At 47.3% G+C, this 25,138-nt stretch overlaps 1 protein-coding gene across 7 annotated transcripts in view; it reads right to left on the minus strand.

Moving 5' to 3' along the window:
* Positions 1–13,146, minus strand: part of pou2f2b (POU class 2 homeobox 2b) — a 49,806-nt gene extending 36,660 nt beyond the window's left edge. For 3 of the 7 annotated variants that reach the window (XR_015860829.1, XM_088386941.1, XM_088386943.1), the window contains exon 1: positions 12,212–13,146. Coding sequence is in view for 5 of the 7 variants with exons in the window: in XM_088386941.1 (XP_088243067.1) it covers positions 12,212–12,311 (100 nt within the window). In the remaining 2 variants the exon portion in view is untranslated. The remainder of the gene's footprint in view (positions 1–12,211) is intronic. The other 4 variants (XR_015860827.1, XM_088386938.1, XM_088386944.1 and 1 more) reach the window with 3 other exon arrangements.
* Positions 13,147–25,138: the final 11,992 nt, after the last annotated feature.

Consider the following 25,138-nt stretch of genomic DNA (forward strand, 5'->3'; position numbering starts at 1 on the left):
AACTCTCTCAGGCAAGTTTACTTTTGTAGGACCCCCGGCAGGAAAAGGCCCAAATTATTCTAAAATGGCCGCTTTCAAGCAAAACACACAAGATCTTTCGGGAATTACTTTTTGGTGGAGCTGCTCAATGCTGACACGCCTACCAAATTTCATGCAGCGAAGTGAAACAGGCTTTGGGGGCTCCATTTTCAAAAAGGGCTTGAGGGTTTTGGGGGACAGAGGAGGGGGGAAAGGATGAATTACAGGTGTAGAGTTATGCACGAGTGACATCGCCGGACCCTTGCGGCCTTGGGAATGGGCACCTTGGAAACGGTCGCTAGGGGAACAGCTCCAGAGGGAGATGGCTGGACAAGACAGCTGCACAGGAGCGGGGGGGAATCTGAGACTTAAGACTGCTGATGAAGGGCTGATCAAAACCAAAATTGGAAGGGAAAGTCCTTTTCTTCCCTTATAGGTGTCCCATTGGGGAAAGATGGGATGAAAAAAGGCGTTCCTTCACAGCCACATTGCATGCAGTCCTCCCTCACACGGATGCTGCGACCTCTCAAGGACTCCAGGAGATTTAGCACATCGGCTCCAGTTAACAACAATGCCAACAAAAAAAGGGAGCCATAAGCGGAGTCGTCGGCTTTCAGTTAACACAGTGAAAAATATTGACAGCTGAAAACATGTCGATGGCCAAGAAAAGCTCTTAAAGTGAAGCATCAGCTCTTAACAGGCAGAGGCAGGAGGATGTCATCTATGGACAAGATGCTCGAAGATCAATTTGGGGGGGCTTGACCTCAGTAAGGGTCCTTTCACAACGCAGGAGCTTGCATATGCACGCACACAATGTTTTTTTGTTTTTTTTGAATGATCACAATCAATTTTGGACAAATTGCCTAGGCCCAGGTGAAATGTCACAGTTGGCAATTGAAGCGCCACTGGTTGCTTCGTCACACAATTAGCACACAATTCTGAACATCACGTTTCAGAACTCTTTAGTACATATGGAAATATTTTGACATCAAGATGCTTCCTAAAGCAGCTCAGCCGCGGTTACGTGAGTGGCACGATTAGCATATCAAAGGTTCGGCTCGGGGTTTGCACTATGGAGTTGTACGTATGCATAACATGATCAATATCAGCCGCTGAATAAAACATGCTGTCGGCTTTTGACGGGCCGATGTGAAATGGAGATGCTATGCTAATAAAAGGGCCGCAGCCCAGATTGGCTCTGCTACCTCGGCACGTAGCGGCCGCTCGCTCTCGCTCACCTGCGGTCTCCATAATGCATGAGATGCTCGCTCGCATATGTAGCTTACCACGCGCAAGGACAAGGCCTGAGCCTGTTTGCCCGCATATGAGCGTTACAAACATGGAGCTCAACAATGAGTGTGTGACGGCAGGAGAGCCAAACTACTCACGGTTACTTGGGTGGTGAACACAATACAGAGGCCAGGGGAGGGGCGGTCTGCACACATTCCGCATGTAACCGAGTGTGAAATCTAAAAAGCGCGTTATATTGTACGTGCGCGTGGCGTTTGTTATTTTCAAAATAGGGCCACGTCTCTCGTGAGGGGCGGAAAGTTGGGCTATTAACGGTGCGGGTAATTACGAGGCGGGTTGGATATTCCGTTGTGATGATAGGCCAATGGCGTGATATGCATTTACAGGGGCACTATGTCTGTTTTATAAGACAGCTGAATTTACTTAGTGCGTCTCTTGTTCTGTCTCACTGGCCCAGCTGGTCTTTAACCTTGGCCTCTGGTGCTTCTGCCCGTTGCAATAAAGTCACCCATCCTCCTCCTGCTGCTGCTGCATCTCCTCTTCTTCCGACTGTCTCTCTGTCCCCTGGCACCGCTGTTGTCCACTCTTGCACTCATTCATAGTAAACACTATTGATTTTCAGCAGGGAAAAATAAAAAAATAAAAAGTCAGGGAGGGAGGGGGGAAAGCATGAATTTTAATGCAGCTATCTGTCCCCTTCTTCGTCTCTTCCTATCCCACCGCCACCCCTTCTTTCCTGAGGGGAGGATAAAGAGATGGGGATCGTGTGTGTGTGTGTGTGTGTGTGTGTGTGTGTGTGTGTGTGTGTGTGTGTGTGTGTGTGTGTGTGTGTGAGGTGCAGGGATGGATAGAAGGATGGATGGTGAGGTGGGGGGTGTGGAGGTTTGCATTTCTCATTTCCCAGCTGTGCTTCTCTCATACAACCAACCCCCTACCTCAACTACTCGACTCCTTCTCCGTGTCCCCCCTTCTGCTGCCAGTCATCTTGGCACCACTTTACACTCTTAAACTGGTGTTTCTCCATTATTGAGTACACACGCATTTCTAAAGACCCTGGAAAAGTGAAACGTGTAAATGTGGCATGGCTTTTTTCCAGGTCGTAGTTGATTGAGAGTTCAGTAGCAACGGCCGCAGCATCAGAGAGCAAATTTGGCTTTGAGTTGTCGTCGCGAACAACACTCGTCTCTGTAGTGTGTCAAATTTACACGACAGCCTGAGCGATACATTATTTTAAAGCCAATGCCAATTCTAATATTTGGCATAATGAAATTCTGATTCTCGATTTTTTTACGCACGCACGCACGCACAGTCTTCTTCTCGTCTTGGCCTTTTCCTGGCTGGCTCACTCTTCGACTTGCGCGTATTGAATTTGCTATAAGCACTGTCCCGGTTGCAACAGGTTAGCGCAGACGGAAAAAAGTGGACTTCATCAAGCGGCGTTAAACACGGGAGCCACGTCCTCAATTATCACTCCATCACGCAAAAGATGGCGCAAGACAGAGAACGAGGTAACGAAGGTAATGACACAAAAGTGGAAAAACACAGGTTTAACAAAAATACGCTTTTTTTTCTCAAAAATAATCAACAAAATAGAAAAAAATCCTGGTTAGGCACAGCTCTCCAGTAGTAATTTTTGGTTTTTACCCATCATTCAGGCTTGAAAAATAATTATTAATAATAATAATAATAATAATAATAATGATAATAATAATAATAATAATAACATACTTTCTAAACACACTCAACATTTATTTTGTACACTTACAAACCGCAAGCACAAAATGTCTGCAAAATCTGCGTTGATGTGTGTGCCTTTAAGAGGCAGGGCTTGACTGGCTGCGCTTGGTCGTCATGAGGTGAACAGCTTTACTCTCCTAAAAAATGAATTGGAAATTGCAATTTCTCGAAACATCATACTCCATGTAACACGCTCATTAGGAGGTTTTTTTTGTTTTTTCAAAGCTATGGTTAAACTTTTACAAACATTATTATAGTGGTGAGAGCATTTGTACTTTACCTTCTTCAGCTGTGTGTGTGTGTGTGTGTGTGTGTGTGTGTGTGTGTGTGTGTGTGTGTGTGTGTGTGTGTGTGTGTGTGTGCGTTTTTTCATCTGGGCTTAATCTCCCGCTCCCGATTCAGAGTGTACACTGAGCCGCCTAATGGGATGTGACTGGGGCTGCGGCTAGCGCGCCGCTAATGAGCGCGCCGCCACAGCCGGGGAATCAAAGCACTTCTTCATCAACGCTCCTAATTACTGTAAACCTCGTTAGCACGCCAGCAAGCTATAGCGTCTGCTCTCGTTAACAATGTGTGTCCACATAGAAACAGCGCAGAAGCTATTTTAAGTACGGAGATATTTTCACTGAAATTTTTGCAGACAATTAGGCAATCTGCATTTTTGGCAAAAGTAAAAAGAGAGTGGCATCGTAGCAACAATTCAGCCGAAATTGGCCAATTTGACCAATCTTAGCAATGAACCAAAGAAGGCAAGTCGAGTGACAAAAAAGTTTGATCTTAATATAGAACCGTTTTTATCCAGGATATAATAAAGAACTCCACCAAATTTTGTCAAGTGATTCTATGTGCAGGGCGGCTCGGTGGCGCACTGGATAGCACGTCCGCCTCACAGTAAGGAGGGTGCGGGTTTGAGTCCACCTCCGGCCCTCCCTGTGTGGAGTTTGCATGTTCTCCCCGTCCGCATGAGTTTTCTCCGGGCACTCTGGTTTCCTCCCACATCCCCAAAAACATGCTTTGAGCACTCCAAATTGCCCCTAGGTGTGAGTGCGAGTGCGGATGGTTGTTCTTCTCTGTGTGCCCTGCGATTGGCTGGCAACCAGTTCAGGGTGTCCTCCGCCTACTGCCCGATGACGGCTGGGATAGGTTCCAGCACGCCCGCGACCCCCGTGGGGACAAAGCGGTAAAGAAAATGGATGGATGGATGGATCTATGTGCAATATTCTATTTGCACCGGTGGGCCGCCTTGCGAAAGGGTTGGAGCCAAGCAACTTCAATGCCATTTCCATGAGAAAAGCAATTGATGGACTTTGCGCCATTAGCAGGGAGCACGGTGCCAGCGACGTGCCACTAATGTTGCAGCAGGTGTGTGGACAGCGGGTTTCCATGTAGCTCCATCCATTTGTTTGGATTCCCACTCCTCCATCTTTAGCTTTGATCAAAGCACTTCCTTTCAGACACCACCTTCTGCTGCCTCCCCCACCCGCCCCCTTATAATTTGACTGATGATTACACATGTCACTCAAGGCAGCATGTGGCCAATTAGGCAGAGGGGTGACAGCGAGGGGAGGGCGGCGGGCGTCGCAGTAAATTTAGGTTTGCAACTTTTGCGTCACCACTGCCTGCACTCAAGTCGGCTTTTTAGCTCTTAGGGAGAGACAAACAAATATTAGTTCTTGGACCATTTTCCTTGAAGAGACTGGCGAAAAGAAGCCGCCGTGGCCTTGTCTCACACTCTCCGGGCCACTTGGTCGTCTGTCTGCCATGTTCCCGGATAATCACCGGCTCATTTAAAGTCACTTTTGTACACTACCTCTGACTGGTGCCACGGCAAACTAGGCTTTTATGGGCCTTAATGCGTCTTACAGACACTTTGGCAAGCAGACGGCTACTGCGGAAGACGCGAGGAGGCTACGGAGGAGGGTGGGAGGGAGGGGGCAGGACATGCGAGGCCAACAGCCACGGCGACTTAACCACCCTGAAAAAAGGGCCAACCGAATAGGATGAAAGAGGGAGGAAGAGGGGGAGGCGCTACGGTGAAATGGACAGAACATGCGCGCGTCAAAAGTGGGGAGAGAGAGGTCACAAAGTCACTCCATCAACTGCCCCCCCCCTCTCTTGTCCCTGTTTACAAGCACACAAAGGGACAGAGGGGTGCAGCCCTTGTACAAAAAAGGAGGGTTGTCCACCCCCCCTATTATTTGTACATAAATGTAACGTGTCAATATGGTGTTGTTGGGTTGGGTGAAACGGTGAAAGAAAAGTTGTGAAGCACCGAAAACAATTGTCAACAACATAGTTGCACTCCTACAATAGGTAACGATTTTGATGTATACAATTTCATTTTTGCCAATGACAAAGTCCTTTCATGGTTCAAGATGGCGGCGCGTGCACACGCAGCGGCCACTCTCTGTCCCGTTCTGTGTTTTGTGAGTGTTTACTGAGTGTTTGTCCGGCAGTTTTGTGTGTGTTCGTTTCGTGTGATACGTCGTGCTACTAGTGCGGCGGGCATGTTCTGCTCAACATCGGCGGAAGTGGGTTTTATGGCGTTCTGGACTTTGGTGCGGAGAGATTAAGGGCGCTCGGACTGCTTCGTCATGGAGCGACGCCGGACTGGCCTGCTCTTCCTCCCCCGGTTGGACTGCGTCGTGAGCTCGGACTGCTCCGTCCTGGAGCATTGTTGGGATGCGTCGGCAGCGGGTCTGCGAGGCAGCGGAAGAGGGGCCAGCGCGAACACGTCGGGCCAGGCTTGCGGCCAACCCAGCTCGCCCAGCCGTGCCTTCCATTCTCCTGGCGTACGTTCGTTCGCGGGACGACAAGATGGGTTGCGTTCGCCTGATAGGATCCACGAACCGGACAGTGCGTGCCTGCTGTGTGCTCGTGTTCGCAGTGGCCTGGTTGACTGTCATCTTTCCGGACTCTGCTGTGCATCGGGAGCGGCTAGCGTGCTATCACTCTTATATGTTCATCTTCTTGTTTTATTTTTCCTGTGTTGTTTACTTGTATGTGCGTTGTGAACTCTGTCTTGTCACCCTGGGATAGTGAGAAACGTAATTTCGATCTCTTTGTGTGTCTTGACATGCGGAGGAATTGACAATAAAGGAGACTTTGACTTTGACTTCTGTCTAACACAGATGAGTTTCTAAAGAGTCAATCTGTCACAGTATAGCGCCAACTACTGCTGATGACGACTTCCTGTCACATGTTTTCTTTTTGCCTCAATTATCCATGTCTAGTATGGGCAGGCTCCGCAAGTACGAGATACCTTCAAATATGGTCCAATACCTGCTATGGGCAGAATTTGTTTTCAGCATTCAAACTAAATTGGCAACATTTGCTTTTTTACAAAGTTCTGAAAAAATCAACCGTCGCGTAAATGTAAAGGAAAACTAATGGCTCGGCTTTTTTTTAAAATTTCTCGTCAAACTGGGTGCCACTGCTGCGTCTCACAGATCAGCGCGGGTACTAGGCCAAATCGTGCCTTCTCAATTTTGGGTACAAAAACGTGCGCAGTCATGTCTGAGGCTATTGAGGACACACACTCGGTTATCCTATGCAGAGTCAGTTAAGATCTTCAAAATGTTTCGGGACGCACCCAGCTGAAGCCGCATCTTTTTTCTAAGTCAGGGCGGTGACGGCCGACAAAAGGCCGTGACGGAGACCGAACAAGAGAATTAGCAGGCGAGAAGGTGGTCAAATACAGCAGATTAATTTCAGAACAGAGGCCTCCTGCCGCAAAGGAGGATGGAGAGCAGGAAGGATCGAGGGGATAAAGAAACGGACTGAATGACCAGCGCAAGGAGATTAAACATGTATTCAACCCTCTCAAAAGGCCTGAGCTGCTTTTGGCAGTTATTTGTGTGTGTGTGTGTGTGTGTGTGCGTGCGTGCGCGCGTGCGTGCGTGCGTCTCAAGAGAGGACATGTTAGCTGGCTTCACTACGATGGCCAAGCATGACTCTCATCCACCAGTGACGTGAAGGACAGCGGTGGAAAGCAGAGGTTAATAGAACGCCTTCATTACCATAAATCTTATCAGCTAAATGAAATGGGGTTGGGGGGCTGCTGGCAAAGGACCCTTGATTTAGCCGTCCGCTCTGCCGGGCTAAGGGGAGACACCCAATCAAACCTCTGCGTTTTATTGGTCTTTTTTATTAGCTAAATGTACTTGCACATGAGCAAGATGCCAGAGGTGACAGCCTGCTGCAATCAACAACTTAAAAAAAATAAAAAAAAAAGAATGAGGCCAGTAAAACTGATTGTTGGCACGTTTATGAGCGCACTGTCGGCAAATCCGGCATCCGAGACCTTCAGCTTTTGTTAGCAACCACCGAATCAAGTCCCACAGACGGGAAGAATGTGGATGCTGCTGAAACTCGTATACAGCAAGACAATCACTAGATGGGAAAAAATGGACATGCTCGTTTGTGTGCAGATGATCAAATTTCCTCCTCAATTTATTTAGCTAAGTAAGAATCTGGGCCAAACTCAAATTCTGGACCTTGGAGCTCGAAACAAAACCATCCAAAACCTACCCCGCTGCGATTAGGTCGAGAAGAAAGAAACATAAGTTTGTCATATGTCAAAAATGTTGGGAAAGGCAAGACCGTGGACAAGCAAAATGCTACAAGGAAATATTGTACCATGAAAAAAAACTTCCTCGCTGCTCGTCCATAAAAGTAGTGTCAAGCATTTATTGTGGCGTGATCATGGTAACCAGCAAGCAAAGCCTTCCCGCGGTGGCGGAAAGAAGCGGCAAAATCAACTACGGGACTGGTCAATAAGCAGCAGGAGCTCACAACCTGTTTTTGCAGCCGCTGATTGCTAGGGGTGAAGACCACTCAAGATCCTGATCGGGCCGGTGCGTCCACGCACACACGCACGCACAATATGACGTGCCCCCGGCAGAGGTCAAGGACGCTCCAGTTCTCTGTACGTCCACGTCATCTGGACGAGTGAAGACGAGAGACGGCGAGGGAAAGAAACGCTATCAATCAATATGTGCAATGGAGACGGCCGGGCGCTTTGAATGTGTTGACTCCCGTTGATGTGTTGATTAACTGCCTGCAACTACACACGCGCACACACGCACGCAGAGTCCATTTGGGGCCCTGTGTGTGCGCTCTACAGGTGAGAGGTCTGATGAAGTGGGCTATGATTAGGACTAATGGCGGCCCGTATTTCAAGGAATGAAGCTAACAAAACCGTTGCAATGTTTGCCCAATTGGGATGCTGCGCGGCTCTCTTTGCCACTGTCAAGTATTTGTACAAAAGGTCAGCGCTTGCTAATGGTTATTCAAAAGCGCGTGGTTGATGTGGTTGAAGAAACTCGATAATGGTGTCTGGGGCTAATGAGCCGCGGGACCTCATCACCATGAATACTACATTAGCCACACACTGTGGCGCAATCATTCCACTTCCACATACCTATGTCCCACCATGCGTACACACACCCAAGTGAACGCAAACAGTGCGGCAGCAAGAGCGAGTAACTGTCCCCTGACACAGCACCACACGTAAATCAATTCAATCAAAGGGCTGTCAATTACATATCAACACACAGGCGCCATATTGTGCGGGCAGAGGCGGATCTTATTTTTTTGGGACTAATCGGCTGATCAATTGGTTATTGGCATTTGATTCTGCCAAATCTCCTAATCAATATGGGCCTCAAACAAATAAAAATAATATCCAATCAATCCAGCCAGGCCTTAGGAATAATTATACATGCATCAAAGAAAGAAAGAAAGAAAGAAAGAAAGAAAGAAAGAAAGAAAGAAAGAAAGAAAGAAAGAAAGAAAGAAAGAAAGAAAGAAAGAAAGAAAGAAAGAAAGAAAGAAAGAAAGAAAGAAAGAAAGAAAGAAAGAAAGAAAGAAAGAAAATCGTCATATAAGCCGTTGAAAATGAAATAAATCCCAGCCACCAAGAATGTACTAAGACCATACAAGAGTCAAATGATGTGAACGCAAACAGTGGCACAAATCATTTCCAAATCTCTCTGCCGCCAATGACAGAGCCACTTTCAAGCAAGGGGCAAATTCCAGACACCAGACTACATATTTGATGCCGAGGGTATTTTCCTAAATGTTAATTTGACCCCACCCCCTTCCCCCAAAATGTTTCAATCTTAATGTGTGTCCAAATGTATGCTCGAGCACATCTTCCAAACGGAAGATGGATGCTGGGCAGGCAGAAGCTCAAGTCCACATCAGCAAGTCTGGCCTCAAGCAGTGCATCGATATCGCATCCTAATGTACACAAAGAGCAGAACCAAAAGCTCGTTAGCCACCAGAGCGATCCACCGTCGCTCCGCTCCCATAGTCATATTCCACAATCTAATTCTACCAGGGAGAGAATCGTATTGTTACAGCGAGCGAGTCTGGGGTGAGCGAGGGCAGAGGGGTGGGGGGGCCTACGCAGAAGGAGAGAGGTAGCTTAATGCAATAAAGCATGTAGTATTGACATCTTTCTCGCGTCTATTGATTCGCCATTATGTCGCTAACAAACCCAGGTTGACATTTTGTCATTTACAATCATGTTAACACTGCAACTGGCATGAACCCCCCACCCACCCTGACGGAGTTCATTGGCCACGTGGGCCGTCCGTCGTACACAAATAGCTGCTAAAGTGGGCACAGGTGCATCACAGAGAAATGGAATTGATCCTCTGTACAAAAGTGGGGAAGGGACGCAAAGTCCTCCGAGGGCCGGACTACATTTCGGAAGGACAAGGCTGCCACAAATGGACATGCTGAGCATTTGTGGGTAGCATGTTTTTGGACGGGTGAGACTGAATTGCAAAGCCTTTTCGCCAAAGCAGGACCTCACTCTAAACATCTCTGTCCATCCTTAAAACGTTTCTTAAGAGACCTTTCTCTTGTTTCTTTGTTGGCAGCTATGGCTGCGTTTAAACCAAATTCAGCTGAGGGAAGACGGCAACAAACGGGAGGAGCCACTTTTGGCCTGCGAACGAGTCACTTGGTGTGCGTTCCCAAATCGGCATAGCTCACATGCCACCGTTATCCCGCCGTCGACGCGTCACTTGGCCCGCTTGTTCCAATGGCGGGCCAGACGCAACGCTTCACCCTGCAATTCCCTCTCCAGCTCAAAGCGAGTTTTCCGCTCTTCCTCGTTTTTCGCCTTGTCACACGCTCGTACTTTCTCCCGCTCCTCTCCTCTCTTGGCCCGCATACTTTTTATCTGCTTCTGACATTCGCAATTTTTCAGCAGCAAAACTCCTCCTCCTCGGCTGGTTATTTCTCCTTTTGCCTGATGCCCCCCCCTCTTCGTATGGCCCCAGCCATGCAGCCACGAGGCCCCGGCGGGCGATCTCATCACTGTCACGTGCGGGAACGGCAGTGATGCCCGCTGCGCTGCCGATCAAATATGCTTGAAGTGATTTGGAAATGAGAGGCGGGGTTCGGCGCCGGAGGCAGGGTTCGGCTGGGTGCCCTTTAAGAGCCCAGCATCTCTGGCTAACATTTATTTGACACCACATGACTATAAAAGTGTATGTTACACGTGGGCATGTTAACGCAGTTAGTAAAGTTCAAATTATGGTAATATGGTATGGTAAATCTAGGGCATGCAAATGTAAAGATAAAATTGGATATTAAGCAGACGAGCCTCCTTGTGGCACTTAATGACCCGCTCTTACACCAATGTTGAAAAATAGTTCTTCCTTGAAATGTCATAAATATACAACAACCCGTGGCCATAAATACAAAGAAGCAAATGAAAAACCGCGAGGAGACCGCTTAGTGAGCTTTTCTTGCGCCTCATCACAGCATGTTCTTATGCTCCTGCTACTGGGCCGGACAGATACCACGAAACAATCAAACAAAAATGCAGCAAGTACAGCTGTGACTGAGCTTGTCTACACAGTATTCTTAGCCTGTTGCACAAACTACAGTAAATTGTCAGAACTACTGAAAATATTGGTGTAAAATTCAGTTATGGGACAAATGTACAAAAACACAAAGTACGGCAGTAACTGAGCGTGCCTTCTGCCACGTGAGCACGTATTATGACTGCATCCTTCATCACCTCAAAATATCCTGATTATGGTAAAAAACTTTATATCTCATCAATATAAAACAATCACTGGAGAGTAGCAAGTACGGCAGTAACCGTGTGTGCCTTCTTGTGCCGCATGATGACATATTCTAGCACCCTTTGGAACCTCGGAATGTTTGATGTCTGGACCATCGTAAACCGAGGACGACCAGTTACGCTAACACTAAGGTGAGGGATGCGCAACCTTCAGCGTGCGGGCCAAAGACGGCCATCGGAGCATTAGGTCCGGCCCAACCATCAATTCTTTACCATCGACAGCTTCCCTTTTCCAACATCCTCGTTCGGGGTCACAGGTAAGCCGGAGGCACATAATGGGAGGAGGCGTGGTGCACTCGAGGCGAGCCGCATACTGACATGGAACTCTCAGAAACGCACCATTGGATCATTTACAGACCATTTATCAGTCAAAAATGCTCAGAATGCATTCAAACGTTTTTGGCATACATTGAAAAAAAAGAAAGAAAGAAAGAAAGAAAGAAAGAAAGAAAGAAAGAAAGAAAGAAAGAAAGAAAGAAAGAAAGAAACTTTAGCATCCCGAGTTGAGGGACACGCTCTGTGACTTCTTCCCCCAAGTGTGCCTTTCATGGAGCTCCAGCCTACAAACACCAGCATACCACCATCCTGACTCCAGCCCTCCAGCTCTCATCCCCGGCGCGGCATCCGGGTAGGTGAGCAATGATGCCGTCAGCCATCGAGCCGAAAAGTCGACTACAGCTTGCACACAACGTTACCAGAGTTACATGAAACACATCAGAAGAGGCAAAGAAGACATTTGCTCCTCTGCCTTACTCCTCCGCGTTCCCCTTTCCTATCTCCCCCTCGCGCTCGCTTCCAGCGGCCTGAGGAATCGATCTCCGCGAGGATCGATAAGTTGGCATGAATATTCCCTGCCTGCCGAGTCTAGACGGGGAGAGACGCGGAGGCTGAGGCAGTGGAGGAGAGGGAAAGGACGGAAACGCTTCTCCGGGAGAGGCGAACGGAAGCAAAGCGACGCCCGGACAAGGAAGGGAAAGAGGGAAGGAAGGAAACAAGAAAGGAAGGAAGGAAGAGCCACCGAGGCGGGGCGCAGGTCTCTCAACCGCGGGGAGGGCTGGGCTGGCTCGCCGTTGAGGCAAACAAGTGAACACGTCTTACCGGAGTTGGAGCGGAGAGCCAGGGGGGACTTGAGACGCCAGGCGCTGAGGTCAGGAGCAGCTCTCTGAAAGACGAACGGCACCGGCAAGGGAACAAACATGATCTTCCCCCGGCTTCTTTCTTTGGCTTTGGGTGCGAATGAGGAGGAGCCGGGGCGAGCTCGGTCCCCGCCGGAGTCTCGGCGCTTGTTCTTCGGGAGGCGGTTCGGCGTGGACTGCTCGCCGCTTGGTGCGTACACATGTAGCACCCGCCCCCGGTTCGGCACTTTTATTGAGTTTACCCGGCGTGAATGTGCATAGAAACTGTTACGACCCCACACAGACCGATTGACGAGTGGAAAAGTTAGGTCGAGACGACGAGGACTGCTCTTTCTGGGGGACGAAATAAGCCAACATGGAGGCCCCTGGAGGTGAATACCGTCACGCTAATATTACCCCCAAAAAAAGCGTGAACAGTCGCTAGCGTGCTTAAGGGGTCGGCTTTGGCTATTAGCTTGAATACAGACGAAAGACGGCATTAAAACAGCATTCGAGAGTGAAATAATTACAACTGGGGGGAAATGTCTTATTGTGTGGTTATATTTGGTTTGGAGCTATTTTTGGAGTGTATACATTTGCATCAAAAATACATTCGGTAATTGCTAGCTTGCTTTAAAAAAAGACGAACGTCGACAAACGCACGAGTTGGTTAATTAAAAGGCGCGCACGCACTCGAGAGCGCGCACGTACGCGCGCGCGCACACACACAGCCGCGCGATCGTACCCGAATCTCCGCCCCACTTCTGTAATTAAAACGCAATCAATCGATAGATAAACAAACAACGGGCAGATCGACCCGAGGGAAAAACAACTTACACTTCGTCCATCCGCCTGTGTGTATGTCTCTTTCGAGTCTTATTTGTTTAGTTTTTTTCTCTTTTTGTTTCTTTTTTGGGAAGCCCCCCCCCCCCGGTATGCAGCAGCCAGCTCACCCGTCCCGCCTCCCTTGCACGATTGTAGCGATCTGCCACACCAGGCTGCCTGCAACATTGAGGCAGCTCAGGAGCCGCTACTACTCACACATCACCAACCACCACCACCACCACCACCACCACCCCCTTACCCTCCTCCACACCCCCACCCACCATCGCCCCTCCCCTCCATCTCCCTCGTTTTCACTAGCGCTGCAAAAGGTATCCTGTATCGATTTTTGCCCCCCCCCCCCCCCCCCACACACACACACACACACCCTCTACGACTCTTAATAATACAGGCTATAATGATGCCAGCCCTGATCAGTGCATTTGGAAAGGGGAAAAAAGAGGATAGGCTAGCCCGGATCAGGGAATTCATGGTGATGTTTAAGGGCTAAAACCACAGCATGCGGCGCAATTAATTCATCTCATCGCCGCCGCTGTATATAATAAGCCACCAGAGAGGCAGGCTGGGAGACATTGTGTCAGTGGATGCAACATTGATGATGATGATGATGATTGTTATTTGTTTGGCGCATTTGTGAGTTAAGGTGGAAAGGTACATGGATGGGCCACAGGCCGAAGGTTTGCCAACCTTTATTTAATGTATGAAATGGCATATTTTTTTTAATAGTACATGTAATGAGGACTGAAATCTGCTTGCCAATTAACAATTTTTTTTCATGCAAATGTATCATTATTTGTAATAAAGAGATGTAGGTTAAACCAATTTGAATCACCATAAAAGTGCGTTAGATAATGAATGCATTAAAAAAAAGATTCATATATACACGACATCTGTTTGCGTTGACTGTATGTATAGATTTTATAAATTATTTTTTATTTGAATTTTTAAGTTGAAATAAAAGACATTCCTCCAATCATGTCAGATTCTTTTTATAAATAATATAAGTTCTGACCTGTATTTTATTGATAAATTGATTATATATTTAACATATCCACAAAATTGGATTTTATTATTTTTTATTATATATTTTACCCTTATAAAATCTTTGACTGGTAATATTTTAAAATAAACAAAAATCGGCTAATTTTAGATATTTCATTCATTATTTATTTTGAAATTAATTGGCTGATTAATCGGTAATCATAATTTCATCCCGCCAAACCACCTCCAAAAAATCTGTGTCGGTCAAACGCCCCAAAAATGCTGTTCCCCGATGGTGGTTACCACCCGAATCGTCTTCCCTTGCATCGGCAGCCTCCTCGTTCTCTCCTTCTGCCCTCGCCTGCCACCTTACACGCCGTCAATTACTGGCCAGCATCAGTCAACGCCAGGCGCTTACACGGCAGATTATTGTCCGTATAGATTTTTAAATAGAAAAATCTATACTTTAAACATGGCAGTCAATACGGGGAGAATCAATAGGAATGAGGCAGCATGCTGCGACCCGAACCCCGCGAGTGCCTATCCGGTCCAACGGCGTCCTTCCCGCAGGCATCCGATTTCTACCTTCAACGACACTGCGGGGTGATAATGGCACACTTTTCACAAAAATATCGTGGAGGAGGACGCCACGAAAAGAAGAGCGAGCGAGCCCGCACTCGCCGCATTTCCTCATCAGGGCCGCTGCGGATGCGCTGCGAGCTAAAGCGGCCTTAATGAAGAAAAATGTCCTGCAGTGGACAAGCGGGCTTGATGGCGGCTCTGCCCGAGCGTCATGTATGACAGATGACATCCAATGAGGACGGGGGGGTTGGAAGTGACCAGTTGTCCTTCAAAGACCCCCTTTTTCATCCACAGAGGGAGTGTGAGCACCCCCTTTCCATCCCTCCCTCCTTCGTGCACTCCTTCCAGACAAAAGCAATTATTTCTAGGAGAATGTAGTGGCTTGTGTGTGAGGAAGGGAGGGCAAGATTGGGGGAAGGGGGCACGCAAGCGGTTCGGGAGGTGGTGCGGTCTACACCTTTACAGCATCCACCCACACCATGAGAACATTTTGCTACGTTTGACTTTGGGTGAATGTAAATAAACAGCGGCGGGGGTGACAGGTGGCTGCTGCCTTGCTCCCCGTTGGAATAAAAAGGCCCTATTTTCCCGCAGAAAATATTCTTACATTTTCGAGATTCTGTTCAGGATAATTGGCGCTCCAGACACAGCAGATAGGGAATAGGGAGCAGGCCACCTGCCTTGTTCTTCCATATGTGAATCAGACACATATATGAGCTGCCGATTTCTTTTTCCGGGGGTTGTCAAACTAAAACGAGGACCTTCACATGTCTTGGCAACACATCCAAACTTGGAAAAGAAAGCCTCCACGTGCCTTGATGTTGTCCAGCAAAATTGCTGCCAAAAGGGCCCCCACAGCGTTTTATGCCCCAACAGAGGTTTCTGCTCCCTGAGGAACGTGCAAGACCCAAGGGCCCATGCACAGACCAACTGACAGTCAGACCCAGCAAGTGAGCGAGCAACAACGGCTGCCGTCACCGGGGACCGAAGCAACGGCCAAAGCCTCAATACGGTGCAAGCGAGGCCTGCCGCAAATAGACCAGCGCACTTTTGCTAGCGCTAATGGACGAAATGGTGGCTCGCCGGTGATTACAGATGATTACGGTAAAATGAGCCGGAAGCGCCCGTCCACAAAGCATAACGAGCGGCACCGTGGGTTCCAGAGCACCGTCTCATCCATACTTCACACAAAATAAACAATTTCAGTCAGCGGAAAGGATCGTGCTTGTCTTCTCTCAATACATTGGGCATGCTAAACTCTGTGCCGCTGATTGATTTGGATTGGAGTCACAATCGCCGTCAGGTAGCTTTTCAGACCTTTCGCCCCCCCCCCCACACACACAGAAACTTGAGTCATTGTAGTAAATGTAGATTTAATTCATTATTATTCAACCATGAAAGCTCACTGCAAATGATGACTTATCCTTTTAGCTATTTTGTTTTAGCAACCTAAGTTTGCTAACATGTATGGTTCCTAGTGAGAATATGGAAGCTCATATAAAAGTTAAATGCAAGTTCGCCACACGCCATTTTGTCCTCAGCCAGTGAACGGTGGCTCTTTAAGTGCTTTTCTTACGTTATAGGACCACAAAATAAAACAACGCTATTCACGGAGGGCAATTTGTCGAGCGCCTCTGCGTGTTTATGCTGCATGTGCAGCAGGTCAGAGTGTGGCATGAAATATTTATCCAATCAGAAGGAGGTTGAAGTGTCCTCAGGCCACCCATTAGTTATAAACAAGGCCTTGTACCAAAGTCACGTGCGCTCGCCTGCCCCGCTTGCATTTGACTACGCGCGAAACCTAGCGCTCAAGTCGACACCATTGCCGTCACCGCATGTCAGTGGCGCGCTCGCTCGTTAAACGGTCGCGTCACACTGACAAATGAGGCAGCGGAATTAAATTGTCGATCATCAATAACACCACCGGTCGTCAATCGATAGCTGGGGAGGCCTAACCCCATTACAATGGACCTCCCCCACTGTCATATTCTGGTTGCATGCACGACAAGAACGCAGTACGGTGCAATTCTCACACAAAGACACGTGGCGACATGATGTATACGTTTGTCAAGACGATACAGTTATGAAGCATGACCTCTTATCAACTTTGTCAGCGGTTGATCGTCTCACTGCTCTGTATGCAGCGGGTCCCCGTAAGTGTTACCAAGCCTAGGACAAACCAGTCATCGACTCAGGAGTGGAACTACCGTATTTGCCGGTGTATTATTCGAACTTTTTCGATCCAAAATCGACCGAAAAAAATCGACCTTGACTTATACACCGAGTCATAAAATTTAACTTTGTATTCATCGCTTCAAATGTTGTAAACAAGGCCGTTTCTCATGCATCTCATTGTGCGTGGGTGTGCGTCCGTCAGGCTCATCAAACAGCGAGAAACTGAATCATTATAAAGCGTTCGTCGCATAAACACGCATCCTCAGCAACAATTTCAAATATTCTCACCTCAATAACGGACATCGAAAGCCAGGCAGCGACGATGACTGCTAGGGGGAAGTACTGGGTATTGAGCGAATGTGCGAGTCATCGCGCGTCAAGCAACAACAATAACTACCGGTACGTAAACATTCAATCGCCATGTCTAAATGAATGTCGTTGGCACTTAGAAAATATTCGCCAAACTTGGCCAGACTTCCAGGGGAAGAGGCCGAATTTTCACTTGTTCTGGCCGACTGGAGGAACCAGCCGAGGCGGACACTTTACGGCGGTTGAGTCGTTAGCACTTAGAAAATATTCGCCAAACTTGGCCAGACTTCCAGGGGAAGAGGCCGAATTTTCACTTGTGGTGGCCGACACGGGGATCCAGCCGAGGCGGACACGTTACGGCGGTTGAGTCGTTGGCACTTAGAAAATATTCGCCAAACTTGGCCGGACTTCCAGGGGAAGAGGCCGAATTTTCACTTGTTCTGGCCGACATGGGGAACCAGCCGAGGCGGACTCTTTATGGCGCAAGAGCCGTTGGCACTTAGAAAATATTCGCCAAACGCTCTCAGGATAGAGAAGACCAAGAAGATGCCCTTTATGATGACAAATTAAACGAAAACGAATGGAACGAGCTTTTCGGAAATAGCGACGATGAAGACGAATTTTGAACTCTATGTACCGGCAACCACTTTATAATTATAATTTGTTGTTTCTTAACTAAAAATAAACCAGTTTCTAAGAGTGTTCATTGTTGTTAGTCTCTTTCGGCGCGTAATATCACAGGGTCATGAAGTAAATAATATTTAAAATGGCGTATAGATCACTCGCTACAAACTCGCGAATTTGAACAAATTTCGTCAATAAAGTTCCCATATTTCTGATTGAATTTTGAAGTTTAATATAATGCAACAATTGAGCTCGACTTATACAAAGGATATATCATAAAATCGTAAATTTCCGTCGAATTTTAGGGGGTCGACTTATACACCGAGTCGACTTATACACCGGCAAATACGGTAGGTGGTGGCCAGGGGAGGTGGCACTCTCAGGCCACCTTACATGAAGGAGAAAACTTGGAGTCCTGTGACTTTCCCTTCCATTTTCACATGGAATTCAAGACACCCTGTATTCAGGTATGCCAACCTTGGCCACCTGGGGACACTATAGAGGCCAATTCATGCTTCACACTTGCTTTCCAAGTTGGATGCAGCAACCAATCATGATGTAGTGGGGTGTTTCCCAACAAGAGCTTTAGTGGGGTTCATTTCATCTTTCTTCTGACAGAATAAAAAAGTAAGAGTACTCATATTGTCCATCTACATGTGTCACTGTACCCTTTTTGTTCAAATATTTTTCTTCTGGACACTGTCGCCAAACAGCAATCGTATCTCAAATTAGTGCCGTCAAGATGAAGTAAAACGAAATATTCAGCTGACGGTGCCGCGTCCTGAAGCGTAGAAAGCGGTTCGTGAGATCAAATCTGGTTTTGCTCGATCGCGACCGTGACGTCTTGAACGGCCAATCACATCGCCTCCCTAACAAATCATGGTGAGACATCATATGTATGTACGCACGCTTTGTCGCTCCTTTACAAACATTTGATCCCGCTAAATGGGAGGCAGTCTTCTATCTGTTTTTCTGTTCTTTTATTAACTTATTATATTATTTTTATTAACTTTGCCTCTCTTCTGTCAGCACTCTCAATAATCAATGCTGATATATTGCCAATATCCACCTAAGTCCCCTGTGCCATCTTTCACAACAGTTGCCTTATTGGGGATGGGGGTAGCGTTTGTCCCAATAATGATATTTATTATAGATATTTATTATCAGGCTCGGTGGCAGATGCACATAAACACACACACATCCGCACAGGCACAGTCTCACCGGAGCTCTTTAATTTACACTGGTAATATCTGGCCATTATTCGCCCGTCCAGATAGTCTAAGGTTATCAGCGCACAGCGGCCATAAGCGTCCACACATTCACTCCATTTGTGCCTGGTAACGTGTGTTTACGCCTGTGTGTATGTGAGCTGAGGGGGGGGGGGTGGTCAAGATTCAAGTCAGGGGTGCGTGTGTGGAGGGAGGGTGGGGACGAGAGTGGACAATGCGCTTGGCCTCTACACAGACACACTAGTGCACGGCAACCCCCCAGGCCTCATCTACAGCCCCCCCTATCTCCCTCCAGACGGTAATCCACCCCAGTGCTCCTCATCCTTTCACGTATTGATTTCCTCTCCTGCGCCGCGGTTACATGTCGCACCCACGTCTGCTCACGACCCCTCCCACCATGCCTCACCCTTTAACCCCCCCCCCCCACACACACACACACACACACTCCACCCTCCAACAAGCAAGCGTACTACACAACAACTAAAAAAAAAAGAGAGGGGGAAGGTGGCTTGTCCAGGAGAAGGGGCTAAAAAAGTGAGCTGATAAAGCACTGCAGTATTTCAGCAAAGCAAGCAGCATTTTGCAAGGATGGAAACAAACAGGGCGGAGAGACGAAGAGACAGATGTGGAGGAAAGGGGGGTGCTGGGAGTATAGGAGATAAAATAAATAAATAAAAAATATCTGCCCTCGAGGGGTTGCAGAGGATATTGTGGAAATTATCAGAGTGCGACACGCGCTGGATGTCCGAGGCAAAAGATTTATTTCGAATTTGTCTTTGACAGAGAAATTCATCACACGGCCGCCGCCGCTGCCACCACTGCTGCCGCTGCCACCACCGCTGCTGCCGCTACCATGACTACCGTCACCTGCATTCGCTCCACATTGCACCTGCCCAACAAGCCATTCTTTAATTGGGGATTGGTGTGGTGGGCTTTTAATTAATGATGATGAGGAATTAAGGATGAATGAGGCTGAGAGAAGGTGAGCGGGTCGAGGCAAAGCCGGACGCCTCAGATCCATCCCAAGGACAAGCTACGTCGTTGTTCGTAACACTGTTTGCGTGCACTGACTCCCTTTCAAAATTGTTCAAGCACGAAGTGCAATAACAGGACCGAACATTAGCAGGTTAGAAGCCTGCTGTTCAGTCAGGAAAAGCCAGATTGGGTGATTTCTGCGCGAGGTGCTCCTGGGCTGCCCATAAAACAGTCAATACGTCGTAAAAGTGGGCGACACACATGACAGAAAAACAAAGAGAGAGAGATTAAAAATCCAAATGAGGATTAATTCACTTCAAAACTGATTATTTAACACCTTCAAACTTCACATCAATTCGATGGAGTCCCAAATGACCTTGTGACCGTGAATTGAACTTGAAGCCTCTTGCGTCTTTGCTCTACTGCCTCCATCGCATTCTGCTGCATTGCATTGCTGTCACAATCAGGCGCACTTGGACTAAGACCACTTTTGTGACAGGAGTGTTTCTTTAAGCGGTCAAATTTTAAATTCATCCTCACAGGGCCGGATGACTGGCCCTTGACATCCTCCGCTTGGTTCATCACAGCAAAACTTGCTACGGCCAACCTTGGCGAGCGCCTCACGTCTGTAGCGAACCATACACATTCCTGAACAGAGTGACATTTGATTGGATTATTTTATGCTTTTGTCATGTTAATCCATAAATAGTGATCATAAAGCGCCGCAGATGATGTGCGGTGTGCGGCGCGCCCTTTTATTTCGTTATTTGTGGCATCGATGGCTTCTATAGCGAGGAGGCGTTTGAAGCGCCATTGAGAGGTGAATTAAAAGCGAGGCAAGGCAAGGCCACTTTACATGGCGCCTTTCATACGCAAGATAACTCGATACGCGTTAACGTGTGCAACGTTTCAACGGATTTACAGACAAGAGAGTACATTCACTTTCCCTTTTCTTTGCTGGATGAACAAATTTTTGTGTAACGTTTTTTTGGAGAGAAATCAAGGGCAACAGGATGGAACGGGAAGGCGTATTGTTTTTTTTCATCTGGCTTTCCGAGTCTTTACACTTGGGGCTGACTTCACTTCTGTTGGCAGCTTCTCCCATTTGCCTGCAGCATAACAGCTAAATGCTGCTTCCCCGTCTCTGGACTCAACTAACTCATCAAGCCGAACCAGTGGACATATATATTGTCTTAGATTCCATTGAAATTGCTTTCATGTATTAAGGACCTAAACGGGGTCAATTCCAACTCCAACACGTTTGCCACCCCTGTGAGGACAAGCTGAATGAATGTTAAAAATCTCCACTTAAAAGTCTCTACTCATAGATAATGGCTTGCATCAGAGTCACTTTCCTTGCATCTCAAGGCACCATTGTATTTGTAACCCATGATTTAGGAGCCAATTGGGATTTTCATATCGAGGCATTTGTAATCATTTTGGTCAATTATTCCTAGAGGTTTACCATTTGCTGTCGTGCTCAGTTGCTATCCCCTGGTGAATAGCGTATTTGATATGGCCTCCATGCTGCAGCCAGCACAGACAGGAGCCAAGAGCAGCTTGTGCGTCTCAGCAAGTGAAAAAGGCAACCGATGGGTTTGTCGTTCGTGTTCCCTTCTCCTCGCTCTCATCTGCGGGGCCATTTAAAAGCACTCATCTTAAGTGGCTGTTCGCAGAAGAGTGTATATTGTAATGGCGGCGTGGGGCCACCCGACGCACGATCCATTTGGGGGCGGGGCGGGGGCAGCGGCGCTCCACTGCACAATAGTCAAACAATAGCGGGCAGCAAACGACTTGGGGAAAAGGTTAGGGCAATTTGGTCAGCGCAGGAACAATAATAGGAATACACGCCTTGACACTTAAAGAAAGGTCTCGCCAACACCTCAGCACGCTTGTACGACAGGTCGAGAGACGTTGTCACATTTGCGCAAAAACTTATTGGACAAAACATTAGGCACACCTGCGCAAGCCAATGACAGTTGGCTAGTACAGAGGACAGCACCGTCGCTCACAGTGAAGCCCCGTTTGTGATAAAGAATGAAGATGAATAAGTTGCTTAAGATTTTATACTTGCGACCTGCCCACATGCTTGTAAACACATTAAAACACTTGCAAAAACTGTGAAACGTTTTTCCAACACTAAAACAAACAAACCGTAAGCTGAAACTCGAGTTAGTGCGTTGATGTGCCCTTTGCCATGACAACCCCCCCCCCCCCCCACACACACACACACACACATTTTTTTAAACAAATATAACACTGAATATACTAAAAAAACACGAAAGCCTTAAGATGCCCTGGTATGGTAACGTAGACAAATAACGCAAAATGCCACATAAATGCTAACGGTTAGCATCGACAGACGCAGTTTTTCGAAGCGACGGATAGCTGAGCACAAATGTTGGACTAACATCAAGAAACAACATGTCGCCACTCTCACAGCTTTATGCTCGCTGAGAATAACAACGATGAGAGCATCTTGATCGTGATAAAACAAGTACTGTTCTTCACCATTTGTATGTGGGTGACTAGTAGTGCCTCCCGGTGGCCATGGCAGGCACACCACCAGAAGAGAAGCACAATGAATTGGGTTGCAGCATTAAATCATGATGCACAAACTGTTCAATTCTTGAAATTTGCCTTTGTTTTGTTGTTACTTTATTTTTTTAACATACAATATTGTAGAGTGCTGGTTTTCCTCATTATAACACAAATATTTTAGGGGGGGTGAACTAATGGCATTTCCATTCATTTCAACTGGGAAAGATGAGTGGATTGGATTCTAAATTGGATTATTTCCTTCGGCACACCTGACCATCTCTTGGAACAGCAAGTGGGAATCGTTGTGTTATTATTGTCATTTCCAGTTCACATGTAAGTGTGATTTTAACAAGAATAGCAAAAATACAGTCAAACCTTGGTTTTTGACCACAATCCGTTCCAGAAGGCGGTTCGAGAAGTGAATTGGTCAAATTCCGAATCTATTTTTCCCATTACAAATAATAGAATTTTTTTTATCCGTTTCAAGACAAAAAAAACCCCGCCTTTTTAAAACATTTTTTCATTTGCGCATATTTGTCCGATCGCACCGCCGAACGCGCAACCGTCGTTGAAATTTAGAAAATATTTTTAAAGTCCTGATGTACCAGGGAGCTTAATTTTGCCCAATCGCGCAACTGCAGCGCACCGCCGAACGCGCAACAGTAGCGCGTCGCCACCGCGCAACTGCACCGCGCTGGTCGCGTTATTGTGACAGAGCCGTCGCTAAAATTTAGAAAATATTTTTAAAGTCCTGATGTACTTTCCAAATTTTTAGTGGACCTCAGTGCGCAGGGAGCTTAATTTGGTCCGATCGCGCAACCGCAGCGCGCCGGGCGCGCACTGTCGCATTGCTTTAAGAGCGTCTTTGTGTTTTAAGATGGCTTTACTGCTCCCACTTGCTTTCTTTGGAGGCATGATTGGGGGTTAATGCAATCCTCAAAGTAACGAAAATACAATAACAACGGAGTCAGTCGGGTTTTTTCGGGTCCTCCCGGCTCATCATCAGGTTCGACCTCCAAATTTTGTTCGACAACCGAAGCAAAAAATCTCGAATTTTTTGCTCGAATTCCAATTTGTTCGAGAACTGGGACGTTCGAAAAGGGAGGTTTGACTGTAAAATAGATAGATGCAACTCACTGACAAGTGCCGCTATTTGAGCTAATTTTAGAACAGTACTGCGGGCGACTCATGCGGTCCTCACGGGCGACCTAGTGCCCGCGGACAGCGTGTTGGTGACCCCTGTTTTAGAGGGAGGACACTATTTCAAGAAATACATCATTCACACTAACGTCATATTGGATATATCAGAGCAAAGTTATGGTTTCATGCACAGTTCTGCTCACACAGAAGCACTTTATTGTGGTGTTCATGCATGCATGAAAACAGGCACACGCGCATACGCGCCCACACACACGCACAGACACGCCCACACACTCACACACACACACGCACACACACACACACACACACACACACGCACGCACGCACGCACGCACGCACACGCACGCACGCACCCACGCACACACACACACACACACACACACACACACACACACACACACACACACACACACACAGGAGGCTATAGCCAATTAGGCCCATGCACAACCTTCAGCGAAACACCAGTGGGCATGTAAGACTTAGAGTCCAGCGGGTCTCCAATACCTAACAGTCATGAGGCAGAAACAACACACGCACACGTGCACACACGCACACAGCATGCGATATAATAAGGCAAAGACAAAACAGCGCATTCCATCGCTGACATTTCCAATATCTGTCCATCCCTGATAAAGTCGACTTCAGCCATCAAGTGACTGACACATAAACACGCGCTCCATCATCATAGCTGCGTCACGCTGCCCACCATCCCCCCCCCCCCCCCCCCCCCCCGATCCGGCTCATAATTACTCAATTATTGATCCGCCCCCGCAATCCTCCCAAATCAGCAGCAGACATTTTGAAAATTGGGCCTGACGGATTCCTGGAAGTAACGCCAGGACATTATTATTATACTGTGTACAATTTGTTACAGTACATGTTTTGTATGTTATCCAGAGATGTGTGCAAGTAAAAGTGTTTTCTCCAGTACACAGTTTTGCATTTTTCTCACCATGGTGACAAGCCATGTCTCCCTGGCAATAGGATTTAGATTTACCAATACACTGTGGCGATCCCACAGCAAAATGTGTCACTAAATTGGTCCAATTGACTCCATAGTATGTTTTGTCAGCTTTTTTGTTTTTGCACTCATATTCAAGAAAGCATTTCAAAGTAAATAAGCTTAGCAATATTTTTTTTCTTGGTTCTTTAATTGCCAAAGAGGCGTCTTGCGTCCCTTTCTCATAGTATTTATTTTAAAAACCTCCAAAATCAGGTTGATTGGTACTTCCACTTGCGTGCTGAGCATGTAATTGTACTTTGTATGACGCAATCAAGTGGGACATGCTCCAAACATGTTTGTATGGCCATAGTTTGATTTCCCTGCCGCCACCTGCCTCCCCTGTTCGCCGCGGTCTTCCCTCAGCCCTTTTTCACGCCGCGGCAAAACAGTCACACTGTGAGTGAGAGTGCAGGTGATTTAGAGCGAGGAATCAATAAGAAATTTAAAAATCAATGCACTTAGCGCCAGGAAATCAATGGGCCTAATC

This window comes from Syngnathus floridae, chromosome 10, assembly GCF_059516105.1.
Source record: "Syngnathus floridae isolate MCC-2025c chromosome 10, RoL_Sflo_1.0, whole genome shotgun sequence".
Taxonomy (NCBI): domain Eukaryota; kingdom Metazoa; phylum Chordata; class Actinopteri; order Syngnathiformes; family Syngnathidae; genus Syngnathus; species Syngnathus floridae.